Source organism: Carettochelys insculpta, chromosome 3 (assembly GCF_033958435.1).
Source record: "Carettochelys insculpta isolate YL-2023 chromosome 3, ASM3395843v1, whole genome shotgun sequence".
Lineage (NCBI taxonomy): Eukaryota > Metazoa > Chordata > Testudines > Carettochelyidae > Carettochelys > Carettochelys insculpta.
The window spans coordinates 128808634-128824339 of NC_134139.1; the positions used below are offsets into that span (position 1 = coordinate 128808634).

Consider the following 15706-nt stretch of genomic DNA (forward strand, 5'->3'; position numbering starts at 1 on the left):
ATGAGACACTTTGGGATATGCTGATGAGGTGCTGCATATTCATTCATTAGCATAAGGAGGGCAGGGGAGCTAGTGTAGACATAGCCTCGGTGGGTTGGTATGGCCAGTGGGGTTGGGGTCAGACCTGAATACAGGTGGTGCCCATGGGAGAGCCATCTCCTTGGCACATATTGCCTCTCAGGGGCCAGCCAGCCCCTGGAAATATTTGATGCCATGGGAAACAGCCCGCTGACATTTGGTGAACCCCTGGAAAACATGAACTGCAGAAGTCTTCACCTTGTGCAGGCCAGGACGTGCTGTTGTCTGTCTGGAAGCATGGCTCTCACAGCCGGCACACGGTGTGGTGGGGCAGGAGTTAGCTCACCAGCTGCATGGCATTTGTGGGGGAGGGGGGGCTGCTCCATACAAGTGTAAAGTGCAGAAAAGAAATTTCTCTGCCTTTCCTGCCACATCCTGTGCAGGGAGGAAGCCTTCAGCCTGATCGTGGCAGGACCTGTTGTTGTCTGATGTGCTGCTGTCTGATCGCCACAGCCAAGCTGCAGTGTGGTGTGGGGGAGCAGGGGCTTGCCCGCCCACTGAAATGAGATCCTGGCTTTCCTGATGGCTCTGTGATGGACTCTTTCATGGCTAGATGTGATCACCATGCTGATCATAAAAATTAATTCACATTGCCAGATTTCCTGTTTCCTACTTCCTGCACACCTGGGGAGCGGGGAGATAAAAGCAGACAGCACGTACACATTCTGGGCATTGTGGGATATCTCTGGAGGTCAATAAAGTCGACTTAAGGAAATGTTTCCACACTAGCATTAATTCGTCCTGTTGAATTCAAACTTGGCATTACGCCATGTCGGATGATAGATGCACAAATGTTGCCCTTATCACCTGTTAAAATTTGTATGTGATGTCATCTTCTTAATGGTATTCTCAGTGAAGACAGTCACATTGTAAAATTGAGCTAACTGCCCTAAAATTGACTTAAAGCTGTAGTGTAGACATAGCCTATGAGCTATAATGGTCAGCTGCAGTGTGGTATGTGTAGCCAGACAAGCTTTTAGTATTTGTTTTTGTATTAACTGTTTCATTAAGCTTCAGATGTTAATACCTTTTTGAGATCTAGACTAAACAGTTAGAACATCCCCGAAAAACATAGTATTGTTAACATCCTCTGTATATTTAAACATAAATTCAAGATGTTAGGTGCTCTTAACATTATAGTAGTATGGAAAGCATGTATGGTAAATCATAACATAAAAGTAAAGATCTTGTAGGAAAAACATGATATTGTGCAAGTAAGCAGTAACGTACTGGGAGTAGAGCAGTTATCGGATAGGCTGCATGGCTGGGCTTTGACACTTTTCCTCATCTTGACTGCTTTGCATTTCCAGTAGTGTTGTTTAGTCTTTCATCTAGTTATCCTCTACTGCAACATAATAGAGGGATTATGTAGCATTTTTTAAAATTTAAAATTACAAGGTTTGTTGTGCAGTCTTATATTCTGCATTTGTTTTATTGACCAAAAATGCTTTGCACTGGAGTACATTTTATTTATATTACAGGATGACGTCACCTCGTTTTATAGAATTTGTCTGCAAACATGACAATGTTCTTAAGTGCTTTGTTAACCGGTAAGCTTCGAGAAGTTTAACGTTTTAGTTAAATAAAATATTTGTTCCAAATTTATGTTTAATTGTGGTTGAGGTGTATGTTACTGGGAATGGTGCAGATCCAGCACATATGCAGGCACATCTAACTTTATGCACATTAGTAGGCCCACTGGACTCTGTGGAAGTACTTCTGTGCTAAGTGAGGTATGTGCACAAGTATTTGCAGGAATGAGGCTTCAGTGAATGTGTATGTAAGCAAATCATTCTTGTTTCATACCCCAAAATCTGTCAGGAAGTGACTAGAACTGTTGATCTGTGAGTAGGTGCCATCCTCCTATTCTAGTCTAAACAAAGCCTACATACAATTGGTCAAAACTTACCTTCCCATCACCCCAGCAAGAGATTTGCCTTACTTGCAAACGGAATGCTGAATGAAACATACGAGTTAGTTTCTCTCTCCTTTATACTTGGCTACTCCCAACGTTCCTTTGGGTATTGTGAAGTCTACCACCTTGTCCTCTCTAGGCAGGCTCTTTGATCCCCATAGGTGAGGGATGAGGTGATGCAGGCCTCCCACAGAGTGAGTCAGAAACACACTTTGTGCAGTGGTAGTATTTTGTCCTGTACTCCATTTTTGTTTTGTTAGAAGTTTCAAATGCTTTTTAGGTATGCTTAGTTCTGTCACAAAACTGATTAGATTTGCGTACCTGCCTAATAGTAAACCTCAAATCTAAAACATTTTTCTTTCAGAAACCCCAAAATAATTTTTGACCACTTTCATTTTCTTCTTGAGTGCCCTGAACTGATGTCCAGATTCATGCACATCATAAAAGCACAGGTAAACATTTATCATAGTTGTATACTTTTAATACAGCAATTATTTCATTTGCACATTTATAAAGCATGTGGCTATAAAGAATGAAGGTTAACTACTCAAGTATTTGAGCTTAAACAAATTATGATATTTGCCAGGGTAATTTTTTTAACTGCTGTCTTTTCTACCTAAAATATAACTGAATTACGTAGTAACAAAGAGGAAGCCGTGCTAGTCTATACACTGTCAAAACAAAAAGCAGTCAAGTAGCACGTTAAAGACTAGCAAAATGGTTTATTAGGTGAGCTTTCGTGGGACATACCCACTTCTTCAGACCATAGCCATGTCCCACGAAAGCTCACCTAATAAACCATTTGGCTAGTCTTTACAGTGCTACGTGACTGGTTTTTGTTTTGATAACTGAATTATGTGTAAGAACAATTGTGACCAACTGTGTCTGGCCCATAGTTGATAACATTTACCATATGTCTTCAGCTTTGCTAAGGCTGCAGATATCCAGCTGCCACAATACTCCCATGTTCTCTGTATGGTGTATGTCCTATCACTTGTCACGTGCTATCTGAGGTTAAAATTTGTAAGTGGTATTGCAGTTACCTATCGTTTGTGTTCCAGTGAGTTAAGTTAAAAAGGCAGGCAAAAAACACAACCCACTACAATAAGTATATTTCTGCTGCACGTGAGCATTGACGGCAACATAATCATTTATCCCATTTTGCACTAGCAATGTTGATGGGTTATGAGTGGCTTGTAGGCAGAACTTTTTTGTTCAGTCCTCATCAAATTACACAAAAGAGCACCTGTACTTCTGTTGATTTCCTAATGTTCTGATTATCAGCAAGACTTGTGATAAGAAAGCATTTTTGTTGGTCCTTTAGATCAGTTTCTCTGAAGATCTGTTCAAATCCTAAAATGGCATTTAGGCCAACTCTGGGCCATATTGCCTGATTAGCAAAAATCTTAAAGAAAATTCTGTATTCTGAAATTATAAAGTTGTATAGTAGATTTTCCCCTCTTCTCCCTAGTCCACAAAGATGGAGTTTTTAAGAAATTAAAGATTTTAGGGACCCACCTCCATTGCCATCGGACTGGCGCTTCAGATATGATGTGAGGGGTATGCTAGCTGTCAGGCCCCTGGATAATTTTCAAATCCATTCCATGTTCTACTCAGCCAAGCCCCAAATGCGGATACCCTATTCACTAAAGCAAGTAAAAGCATGCTCTACTTCCTTCAAGTGATAATCAGAGAGGAGAGAGCACACCTATGTATCAGGCCTTATTCTAAGCAGAATCCCCTAATAATCTCTTAGTTGTTTGAATGTCATAAGTCAGACAAGATAGAACTATTTTCCTAGTGAGATCTGCTGAAAAAGATGTAATTTTATATGGGCTTCTAGGGACTCCTGTCTGTTTCCATTTCCATAGGTCTTATTTGCAGTTGAACTGGAGTTCTAATAAGTACTTTAAATTACTGTAAGTTATATGTTTCATTGTTACTGTCATTTTGATGATGCCAATGACTTTTTTATCAAGGGAGCGGTGCTAGGTGTGGGGGTGTGTGTGTGTGTTTTGAAACTAAAGGTAGAAAATGTTTGTAAGATAAGCCTGCAATGCTGGACAAAACACCAGATAAATAGGGATTTTAAAATACTGAGCTTCTAAGTCAGTGTTTCTCATTATGGCCTTTGCAATATCAGGGGACCCAACATTAAAACATTCTAGCCATGTCTACACTAGCCAGAAACTTCGACATTGCCATGCAAGTGAGCAGATAGGAATAAGGGGTTTTCGAAGTAGCCGGGGTCTTTTCGAAAAGGAGCCCCGTCTGGACAAGCCATGCGGCGGCGAGCCACGTCAATTTCGAAGTGCCGCGGCCACCTGCATGCTAACGTGGCTCTGAATATGTATTTCAGTGCTTCATTAGTAAAGTTCGAAATGGCCATGCAATCAGCCATTTCAAAGTTTTTGGCTAGTGTAGACACAGCATCTGAGAACTCAGCAGTGGGGGTTTTGTTGTCCTCCCTCCACTCACATGCTTCTTTGTTCTTTTATTGAATGGTTGGCTGAAAAAAACAGTGAACTAGAGCAGTTTCAGATTAAGGCCTTGTCTGTGCTACTACATTTAAATAAGTTTGTTACCACTTAACGGCATGGTTGGCCACAAACATGATTTGTTTCTGGAACTCTTTGCATTCAACAGCCACAATTGATAACCAAAAGTATGGTATTCTGCCATAAACTCTACGTAAAAGAATAAATGGACATAAATCTGATATTGCGAATGGTAACATACAAAAACCTGTAGGAGAATGGTTCAGTCTCCCTGGACAATCAGTAACAGATTTAAAAGTAGCAGTCCTATAACAACAACAACAAAAACCCTCCAAAGAGAAACTGCAGAGCTGCAATTCATTTGCAAATTTGATACCATCATCCCAGGATTGAACAGAGGTTGGGAGTGGTTGGCCTATTGCAGAGCAGTTTCTCCATTCTTCATGTTCACACCTACACATTAACTACTGATAATGGGCCACATCCTCCCTGACTGAACTGACTTGATGTCTCCTCTCTTGGTGTTCACAACTCCACATAAACTGCTGATGATGGGCCGCATCCTCTGTGACTGAACAGACCTTGTCAACTCTGGCCCTGTCCTTGACTGACACTACCTCTTTATACCCTCCTCTGAAATCTCCCTGCTCACGCATCTGATGAAGCGGGTCTTTGCCCATGAAAGCTTGTGCTCCAAATTATCTGTTAGTCTATAAGGTGCCACAGGGATTCTTGTTGCTGTAAACCTAGTTTGCCATGTGAGTGTCTTCCTGTAATCAGTTCTCCATTTCTTCTCTTCCTCTGAACTCACACATGCCAGTGCTGCTTCTGGCATTTTTTCTAGACATTATGTTCTTTGCTGAGATGTCGAGTAGCTTCCCACATTTGCCAGAATGCTCTGATACAGATAGCATAGTAAGTGCATAGGCACAGTAGTGTTCTAACTATGGTTGAGATAGAAAGGATGCACTGAAAGACAAACAAGTAAGGGGGTCATATGGGTGTCACAAACTGGTTGCAAAAAAAAAAAAAAAAGGGCTGTACTAGTATGGTCAGGACCTAACTTGGGTCAAAACTAAATCAGACATTGAATATATCTTGTAGTAAAATAAAATAAATGATTTTAACCCCCACTTACATAGAGAATATCTTTTCCATCATCCTGTTTAGTGAAATCATATTGTTGTGAGGTACTATTGATTATGGTTTCATTAGCATTAAGTGATGAATGAGAAATTAGAATGGAAGTACATGTTTGTGTTAATACACTAACGAGACAATGTGGAGGATTTGCAAAAAAAAAATTATGAGAATTCATTCTTGAACTTGAAAGTGAGCTAATTGGTTGCAAATATATTAAATTACACTTCTAATATTCAGAGTGCCGGGACTTAAGTGTTTGAATTATGTTTCTTTTCCAAATGTAGAAATGAGCTATACAAAATGTTTATGTACTCTTTTAGTAGGGTTAGTGCTTGATTTTACTTTTATTTTCTTTTGAAATCTTGTTGAAATGCCTACTAATTATTGTTTAATGAAGTCCCTCACTGGACCTTAATCTTTAAAGTAAATTTAACAGAAGGCTTTGACTGCTAGTCTTGGAATGATTAACTAATGGGTCGGGCATGTTTCACCTGTTTTTTGTTTTGTAGCCCTTTAAGGACCGTTGTGAGTGGTTCTATGAACATTTGCACGCTGGACAACCAGATTCAGACATGGTGCACAGACCAGTCAATGAAAATGACATCCTGTTGGTTCACAGAGGTATTGCTATGAACAGAGAAGAGTTTATGTATAAAATGCATGATATTATGTGATGCTGACTTTTAAATTACAACATTAACTTGGTGTTTCATATTTAGATTCTATTTTTAGGAGTAGCTGTGAAGTTGTGTCTAAAGCAAATTGTGCAAAACTAAAGCAGGGGATTGCTGTGCGTTTCCATGGTGAAGAAGGCATGGTGGGTACATCCATTTTTTCATATGCATATTAATATTTGTTCTAATTTAAATTAAACTTTAACAGCATTTACACTTGTGTTTAAGAAATATATTTGGCTACTCATTATGTTAAGCCGTCTGCAAAATAAATTTATTTTTGCTCTTTTTATTCTTTTCATATGTAGGGTCAAGGTGTGGTTCGTGAATGGTTTGATATCTTATCCAATGAGATAGTTAATCCAGATTATGCACTGTTCACCCAGTCAGCTGATGGTATGTTGGTGTCTCTTGTTCTTCTAACTTAAATTTTGCTTTAGCAAGTGTTTACAATCCAAGGATAAGTGATTCATAACGTAAACCATTGTCAGTTAATTTGTAATGGATTGAAAAAATCTTTTGCCAATAATAAAGTAGTGTACACCATCCACTAACTACAGTTGAGAATTAACCAACTTTTATGTGTTCAGGTGCTGCTGACTGACTTGTCAGTACTACTTTTTCTTTGGCATGGGTAGAGAAATTTTATTTTAACTTTCTTTTTGAGTTCCCAATTTAATTTCCCTTTTTCCTGCTAGAAGACATATTTCACACATCAACATCAGGAGGGTGCTGTATTTCCCCTTACAGTTATTTCTCTGGATTTGTGCAGTTGCAATCTGGGGAGCTTTTTCATCATCTCTTGATATCAGACCCACAACTGGTTTCTGCAGTAAAAGCAGCTGTTCATCTCCTTGGAACTGCAGTTTTGTGCCTGACTTCTTGTCTTCCCAACAGATCTTCTAGCTGGCAAGCTTTCTTCAGCAGTAGGGACTGCCTCACTTACCCCTTCTACCAGTTTCTTAGGAACTGCAAAGAGAACTCAGCCAGCAAATGTTGCATCCTGAAAACTGGGGAAAAAGTTTTGGGAAGGTGTGTGAGAGGGATTGAACTTTCTTCTGTCACCATGCTTCAAATAGATGAAAAGGAATGCTTAAGATCTAATCATGCAAGCGATTAAAGTGTTTACTATTTTAGCTATGTGAAGAACCATGGAATTGCTTATGTGAGTAAAATGATGTGTGTGCACAAGTATTGTCAGGATGGGGGCCTATATTTAGTAACTTATTATTCTTATGATGAGGGCATAATTCAGTCACCTCAGTTTTCTTTTAAAATTCCATTTTAACCCATTTTTTCCTAAATCACTTCATTCAGCAGGACTACAGTACGAAAATTCTAATCTGTATTAGAATGTGCTAAAATAAAAAATCAAACATCTTTACTTTAATATTTACACTCTTACAGTGATTCAAATCAAACAAATAGATTAACTACTTGGAGAGTGGAAATAGACTACAGGTGAGTATAGCTACACCAAGCTAGCTGTTTGGCTCTAATTATGGTATATTGAACAATGCTTGCTAATTCTAAAAATCTGGAGAACTTCCTTCAACGACTTGTTAAACAAAGATACGGAGAACTTGAAATTACCTAATTACATCTTAATTATACAAAGGGATATTTTTTTTCCTTTCTCATATTTTCAGACCTTGCCCATTGTAAGTGTGTTTCCAAATTTTTGCTATGCCTGTTTTATATTATTTCCCTGGATGGCCTTTAACTCCAAAGCAGCAAGAGTGTAAATATTTCTGAACAAGAGAATTCAAATCTTTGTCTAATCCTATAGACTGAGTTAAAGAAAACAGACACAGTGGTCTGGGAAAATGTAATTGTTGTTTGAAATGTTAACGATCTATGTGTGTATTAAGAAATTCTAAAACTGAAACATTGCTAAGTTGCAAAGAAGTAATTGCAAGTTTTATCCTGACTTTGCCTTTTTGCCTTTTTTGATTGATTTTTTTTTTTTTTTTTTTTCCCACCCTAGCTGCCTTATTGGTCACTCCAAGAAAATCTGTTAGAAAATGGGTAGTGTGGATTTTTTTTCTTGATCTACAAATTGCAACTGTTGAATACATTTCAGAGTCAAATTACAGTAAAAATGTATATAGTTAGCAGTTTCAATATACAGGTCAAAACTATACCTAACTATAATTAGAAACTTTTGTTTTATAGGAACAACTTTCCAGCCAAACAGCAACTCTTCTGTAAATCCTGATCACTTGAACTATTTTCGATTTGCTGGACAGATCCTGGGGTTGGCTCTGAATCACAGGCAGCTGGTCAACATCTACTTCACAAGGTCATTCTACAAGCATATTCTTGGTATGGTTTTATTAAAATCCTGTTTTAGAGAACTAGTTAATTTCACTAAATGAAATAAATGACGTGGGTTGGTGGTACAGGTATTTGAGTGCTAGGCTTTCATCTTTGGTGACCTCATGTCATGAATGAATACCTGGAGAGGGTTAACAGGGCTCTCAACAGGGGGCAGTCCGGTAAGCCAATGGGAGGAAGAGTAACTCTTCTGAACTGAGAACAGTTACAGTCTGAGGGGTCTTTGTCCCTGTGGCTGAGACAGAGGGGACAGAGAGAAATGATTGCTCCTAAGCAGTTGGAATAAATCCCAGTAAATATACTGGCTGCCTCATAATTGGCCACAGATATGTAAGGGAAATGTTTAGTTAAATGTGATCAAGTTATTTGTTATTTTGAAATTGGTGTGGAGTTGCTCTGGTTAAAGATTCCCCCCCTGTACTCTGTAACTTCTAAATGAATCCTGGGGAAGTAATTCTCTGTGCTGCAATCAAAATCTTTGAATATTTTCTTTTGTTTTGTCAGTAAATTATTTTTAAGGCAATGATTTCATCCCTGTGTCCTAGAGAAGAGTCTGTGTATATTCATGCCTTAGATTGAAAGCTCATGTATCGGATTACAGCTCTTTGTTCCCAAGCTCTCCCCTAAGGGAAGGTTAAGAGCTGGAGGCTTATCCCACAGGGAGACATCCCAAGTGTGTCTTCCTGAGTTAAAGGCCTCCCTCCCCCAACTTGGGTGGCGACCAGGTCAGGGAAACTTGGAGTTTAAGTGGAATCTTTATAGGCTAGGTATTTTTAAGGTTTGGTGGTCCCCCCACTTTTTGTACTTGGAGTGTCAGAGTGGGGAGGTAGTCCTGACACCTGTGTTCAAAAGACTAGGTGGTGGATGCAAAAATTTTTCCTAGCTTATTTTTGTGCATGTGAGGGTTACAGCTCAATGTGGCATGACTGACATTCTGTAAAGAAAGCTTTAGATTGGATAAGTAAAGCAGTTGAAAATGGAAGGACCGTAGCTAAGCTGTGTGGGGTATCTTAATACAGAGCAACTTTTGCTCCAGTTGGTATGATGCAAATACCTAGTTCTTCACTCTTCTTAACCAATATATTAAGATCACTTGTGGATTTTGTTAAAAAAAATTAAAGTGCCACTTTTTTTTTTTTTTGAAATTAAAGTTTACAACTTCATGAGTTTTATCATGTAATGACACCCTGTTGCTACTTATGTGGCATTTGCATTCTGAACCTTATTTGCCATGGTTTGTACTTTCTCTGAAAAGGTTTTGGTCTGAAACTATTTGTTCCTCAACCCAGAAGTTTGAGACCTTTTAGGAATTGTGACAAAAATCTTTTTGTAGTGGGTCCTTGAACTGTAGTTCAGACATTTGGAGCTTAAACTTAAGTCTATCTCTCAGATAAAGATTAGCTAAGAGAAAGTTTCCCAGTAAATGAAAATAGTTTCCCTCCCATTAAAGTCAGTTTTGCAAATCTATCAAGGAAACTTGCTGGATCTAGAAAAGAAAATCTACTGCTCACAGTTACCATAAATTCCCACAGGCATGATCAGGTTCTCAGCACATTTCACCAAACTAAATGTGTATTACTATTGTCACCAAAATTAACAGTTCCTTTACCTAACACATTTTCTGGCCTTCAGCTAGCCTTTAGGTCAAACTGTAGTGGTACCTGTGCTAAGCTTTAGAGGTTTCAGGTTTGAGTCTGATATGTGCATAAGACTTTGCAGGTGGAGATTGACTTTCTGTTGACAGGAGGGATAGCTCAGTGGTTTGAGCATTGCCCTGCTAAATCCAGGGTTGTGAGTTCAGTTCTTGAGGTGGTCATTTAGGGATCTGGGGCAAATAGATTAAAAAAAAAAAAACTGTCAGGAATGCTGATTGGTCCTGCTGTGAGTGCAAGGGACTGGACTTGATGACCTTTCAAGGCCCCTTTCCATCTCTGTGAGATCAGGACATCTCCAAATTTCACTTCCCCATAATGGGTTATTAGTGTTGGTTCATGAGACTTTCCAGTGGAACTATTTTTAATCATCATTTAGAGGGTAATATAAGCTTGTATCTTTTCCATAGATTCCTAGAGTATAGTTTAAAATATCCAATAGAAAGGAAATTATTCTTGCTCAAGTTTCCAAAGAATTTCATACCAATTTCTATATTTTTGTTTCCACTCACCTTAAATTCTGTACAGTTTTTCCCATATGTCTCATGGCTGCCTTAAGTGCTTCAGCATAGCACATCCAGAAGAATCTTGTCGTTCTCCAGCAGAAGAAGCCTGGTGGCTCAAAGCATCTCCACAAGCAAAACCACTGTTCAGTCCCCCACAAAAGTGCTTGAGTTCTGCTGTTCCTTCTATAGGAATGGGGCCACTGAGAACTGCTGGTATCTTTGGCTCTTCCCCAGGGAAAGACCATACCTATTATTTGAAGATCTCTGTGGAATACGCTTATGAGATATACTGTCACTGGCATTGAGCTGCAGAGTAGCCTTGAAAAGCAGTGTTATTCAGGCAATTCATGAGAAATCTTCAATGCCCTACTCTACTTGAGTACACTTCCTAAGCACCCAAGGTCTCTTTGCTAATGCAACTCCCCTCTTTTCTGATTCCCAAGGAGAGCGACTGTTTGGTGTCCATTCTGGACCTCTCAAACCTCAACAGATTCATAAGACCATCTCAGTTTTTCATCATGTAAGGAAGATCTGTTTGGGCAAAGCATCTGTAGTAATAGCTGCAACATGGTCTTGTCAGGGCTTGTATTTAGATAACCTGCCATGGAGCTGTGGCATCAACTGCTTCCATCCACAGACTGTCTCTACAGCAGGGAAGTGTTCTTCAAATCTAGCTCAGACACTCCTTTTGGTAGTTTAGAGGATAGATGATGTGAGACTAATGTGAATAATCCCTGCTCTCAGAGGCCTCACTGTGAAATATTGCAAATAAAAAAGGCAACTGTTTGTTGTTTGAGCTGCTGGCTGAGGACTTGCTGTAGCTCAAGCTCCTGCAATCCTTGAGTACACCATAGTTTTAGCCTCTCCCTGAAGATCCACATGGAAGCAAATACCTGCTTATCAGAGTTTCCTTAAAGACAGACACATCTTTTAATTTTTCTAAAGGGGCACGTTAAGTGTTTCATCTCCTCACCAATTGAGTTCATCTACCTGGGACCTAAATCGTGTCTTAATAAAGCTAATGGGACCTTCTTTCTGAGCCTCTCACTCAGGTGTCTCTCATATATAAAATATCAATTGAAAGGGGCTTCCTGATAGTGGAGATTATTGGCAGGAAGATGAGCAAGTGAGCTCAGTGCTTGAATGACCACTCCACCCAATGGTATACTCCTAAAGGACAAAATCCTCATAAGGGCACATCCCTACCGCATGCCTAAGATGTTTTCAGATATCCAAATATATTCTATGTCCTGTCTGACACTTCATTCCCACCCAGGGTAAGCAGGTCTCCAGATGCAAAGAGGGTGTTTGTGCTTTATCAGTGAGGCTGGGGTGGAAGCGCTTTAAAAAATCAAATAGTTTATTTGTAGTATGGGGAAGATAATCATGAGAAAATCTTACCAGGAATTCTCACAGGATTGTACGATGCCTGGAACATAGTAATATCTACATCCTGGTTCAAAGACCAGTTCCACAACTGCCTCCTCACTGTATGTCGCTATTTGACAGTGGTCCCTATTTAAGTAAAAACTCCTTACCCCTCATGTACCTTGTTCAGCCATGCTTGCTAAACTCACTAGTGAGAATCATACAGAGTGGTAAATATAACTATATTCATGCCAGTAGCCTTTCTCTTTTCCTAGGAGTTCTGTGTAACTTCAGAACTTAGAAGTTTTGAAGAAGGAACTGGGGCAGTTCCTTGTGTAGAACAGAGTGATATTGTCAGTCATTCACACCTTATGTACCTGACAGTTGACGGGGTTTTTTAAAGTAGCTTGGCGCCAGGAGTGCCACTTTGCAGTGAACTGCTCATGTGAACTCTTGCGCAATTACTGGTAAGTAATCTCTTTCGATTACTTTGCAAAAGTAGAAGAAAGTCAGAACTAAACATGCAGGAAATTTCTCTGGGTCTGGCTTTGGCTGTGTGATAGGCAATAAGTGACCTGGCTTGTGCTTGGAGTTGTCAGTCTTCCCTCTCACTTAAGCTCTCCTGGTGAACCGATATCAAAGGATGTGGTACTCTGTGTTGTCTGTGTCAAACTACAGAAGATATTGCAAGTTTAAACTCTGCTGTGTTTCATGACACTAAATGTTTTTCATCTCTGCCTTATTCTAGTCTCTCTCTAGAGGGCAGTCTTCTATCTTCTATCATAGAACAAGCTGGCTAAGGCAAGTAGTTCTCATTGAATATGTGGATTTTGATTTTGTTTTCTCAGGTATTCCTGTAAATTATCAGGATGTGGCATCTATTGATCCAGAGTATGCAAAGAACTTGCAATGGATTTTAGATAATGATATCAGTGATCTGGGTCTGGAACTGACCTTCTCTGTCGAGACTGATGTGTTTGGAGCAATGGAAGAAGTTCCTTTGAAACCAGGAGGTGCAAGTATTCTTGTTACACAGGACAACAAAGTGAGTGTTGAGTTTTATCCAGAAGGTACTGATGTATGAGTGAATAGAAGCATAAATTATATACTTAATGTAATCATACCCACAATATTAAAAAGTATCTGGCAAAATGTTCCCAATTTGTATGTCAGTAAATTGGACCACACTTCTGGAGCAAGCTGTTTAAAGAGCTCTTGGATTTTTTTTCTTTCCTGTTTTTCGTTGGAGGTTTTTATAAAGAAAATCAACTCAAGTGAAGGATTTCTGAGAAGTAACATCCATATTGCACATCATCAAGCTTGGGTGGGGAGGGAGATGGAGGGAATATTAATAAGGAACACCTGCAGTACATTTCAGAAATGCAGGTCTAGGTAACGTTGCTTAAATGTTTTTGCAAAATTCATTGTTAAAAATGGTCAGGTCACTAAATGAAGAAGTATTTAAGGTGTGTTGGGACAGAGAAGTTCAAAGCAACCAAAATTTCATTTGGAAAGCTGCTAAGAATTGTGCATGCTCAGCTATTTACAGTATAGCTCTATGTTGCTGAATAAGTGGCTGCTTGCAGGGAGCCACATAATATGCTTGTGAACCTCCCCCCAATCCAGTATCCCAAAATCCTTCTCATACCCCAACCCCATGAGCTCTTTCCAGCAACCAAACTTCCTCTAAGAATCTGCATCTTACACTTCCTCTTCATGCTGAACACTTCTTGGCTGTTTCTCCACTTAGAAACAGCAGGCATGTTATCCCTTTTGGGAAGCCGCAAGGAGCCTGCTGGCCGCATGCCCACTGGACTTTCCATGAAGATTAGAAATGCCAGTGTATAGAGCTTTGCTGTTACATGACAGGATATCACAGCTTTTACTTCATAAAGTAATGTAAACGTCTGAATTTTAGCACTGTGATTTGTTTCATGTACTGTGTACATGGGGGGGAAAAGGGAGTGTCATTAGTCTTTTGTAGAATTACCTTAAAATATTAAAATACGCTTAAGTTACCTTTTGTCCTTCATTCAAGATCTAATTGTGTTTGTATAAAATCTTTAATTCATATTTAGTAATATGCCTTCATGTTACTGACACTTTCAGAAACTTTTCATTTGTGTTTTTCTTCATTAATTTTTTCCATTATGTACTAAATGGTGGTGTGGTCGTATTCTCTTCTGTTGCCAGTTAGCAGATTGTGTATGACTACATTTTTAAAGGAAAAATGCACTCAGCTTATTCAATGTAGTGATCCCATGAGAAGAATTTCCAACCAGGTATAAATGGTGACATTTTAATAGCTGTTTTATTCGTGGCATTGACAGTCTGGGAATCCAGCATAGTAGATGCATATAAATCCTTTCAGCATTAAAAGAGCCTCAATACAGTTGGCATTTTATGCTTTACAGAAGAATGAAGCAATAATTGTTCTAGTAAATTGTGTATTGCTGGTTCTGACTCCAGCATACTGTGTACTTATATATGGTATTTATCCAGCTTTTTGTTATTATCAGGCTGTTGTTATCAGATGACCATGGGATGTTGTTGTTTATTTTAAAAGTTTCTTGTTTGGGGACTTTGACACTGAATCCCTGCATAATCTTTCTTTCTGTTCAGGCAGAAATGTCTTTCAGATAACTAACATGCATGTTATGAGACTGATTGATTGATTCTTCACTGTTTTGTACCACTTACAATTCGGTTTCCATTGGGTTTGCACGGGGTAAATGACTTCCGAATGGAAGTTACTGGAGATTTTGTCCCTTTATCAATATTATACATGGGTGGGATGGTGTCGGGAACAAAAACTGTTACTTGTTTCCAGTCCATTTTAAATTCTCCTGGGATAGTATATCCTACAGGAGTGTTGGGGTTTCAGGGTTGCCATTATGAAGTCTATCATCCATTTACCATGCTCTCTTTTTCAATTTGGATAAAGTCAAATTTGCTAACATAATGTTAACCTTAATCTACTGTTTAAATCAAGGATGGAGAACCTGTGGCCTGCGAGCCGGATGTACCCTGCTGTGAGGCCTGGGGGTTCCCGCTGTAACAGGGTGAAATAGTGCACCACCCCTGCAGCAAGCCTTTGAGTCTTGTACCCCCTCTCCCCAAAACCTGGCTAGATCTTGGGGAGTCAGGACTAAAGCCCCTGCATAGCCAGCTTTGTTGGGGTTGGGGGAGAAGTTGCTCTGTGTGTTGCCATTTCTGCTCCTGTCTAGGTAGGGGAATGACAGTCTAGGGAATGCTCTGTCCCTGCACTTGCGTTCAGGCTCTGCATCCATTTCTTCCATTGTCTGAGAATTGTGGCTAAAGGGAGTGGCAAGGGATGGTGCCTGCAAATGCAGACTGACATGGAGCCACCTGTGGCCCCCTCCTCTTACCAAATGAGAGCTGTGCCAGGTAAGCACCCAAATCTCCTGCCCCCTCCTGCATCCAGTCTTCCTTTCAGACCCCCCCACTCTCAGCTTGCTCTTGGAGCCTACATCCTGCAATGTCTTCTGAAGGCCTGGCTTGCCTTTATTATTCT

The 15706-nt window shown here is 39.6% G+C and overlaps 1 protein-coding gene across 5 annotated transcripts in view; it reads left to right on the plus strand.

Moving 5' to 3' along the window:
• Positions 1 to 15706, plus strand: part of HACE1 (HECT domain and ankyrin repeat containing E3 ubiquitin protein ligase 1) — a 124844-nt gene that overhangs the window by 52829 nt on the left and 56309 nt on the right. For all 5 annotated transcript variants that reach the window (XM_074990820.1, XM_074990817.1, XM_074990819.1 and 2 more), the window contains 7 exons: positions 1560 to 1628; positions 2358 to 2445; positions 6144 to 6255; positions 6354 to 6451; positions 6617 to 6704; positions 8484 to 8633; positions 13020 to 13216. In XM_074990820.1, coding sequence (XP_074846921.1) covers positions 1560 to 1628; positions 2358 to 2445; positions 6144 to 6255; positions 6354 to 6451; positions 6617 to 6704; positions 8484 to 8633; positions 13020 to 13216 — 802 coding nt within the window. The remainder of the gene's footprint in view (positions 1 to 1559; positions 1629 to 2357; positions 2446 to 6143; positions 6256 to 6353; positions 6452 to 6616; positions 6705 to 8483; positions 8634 to 13019; positions 13217 to 15706) is intronic.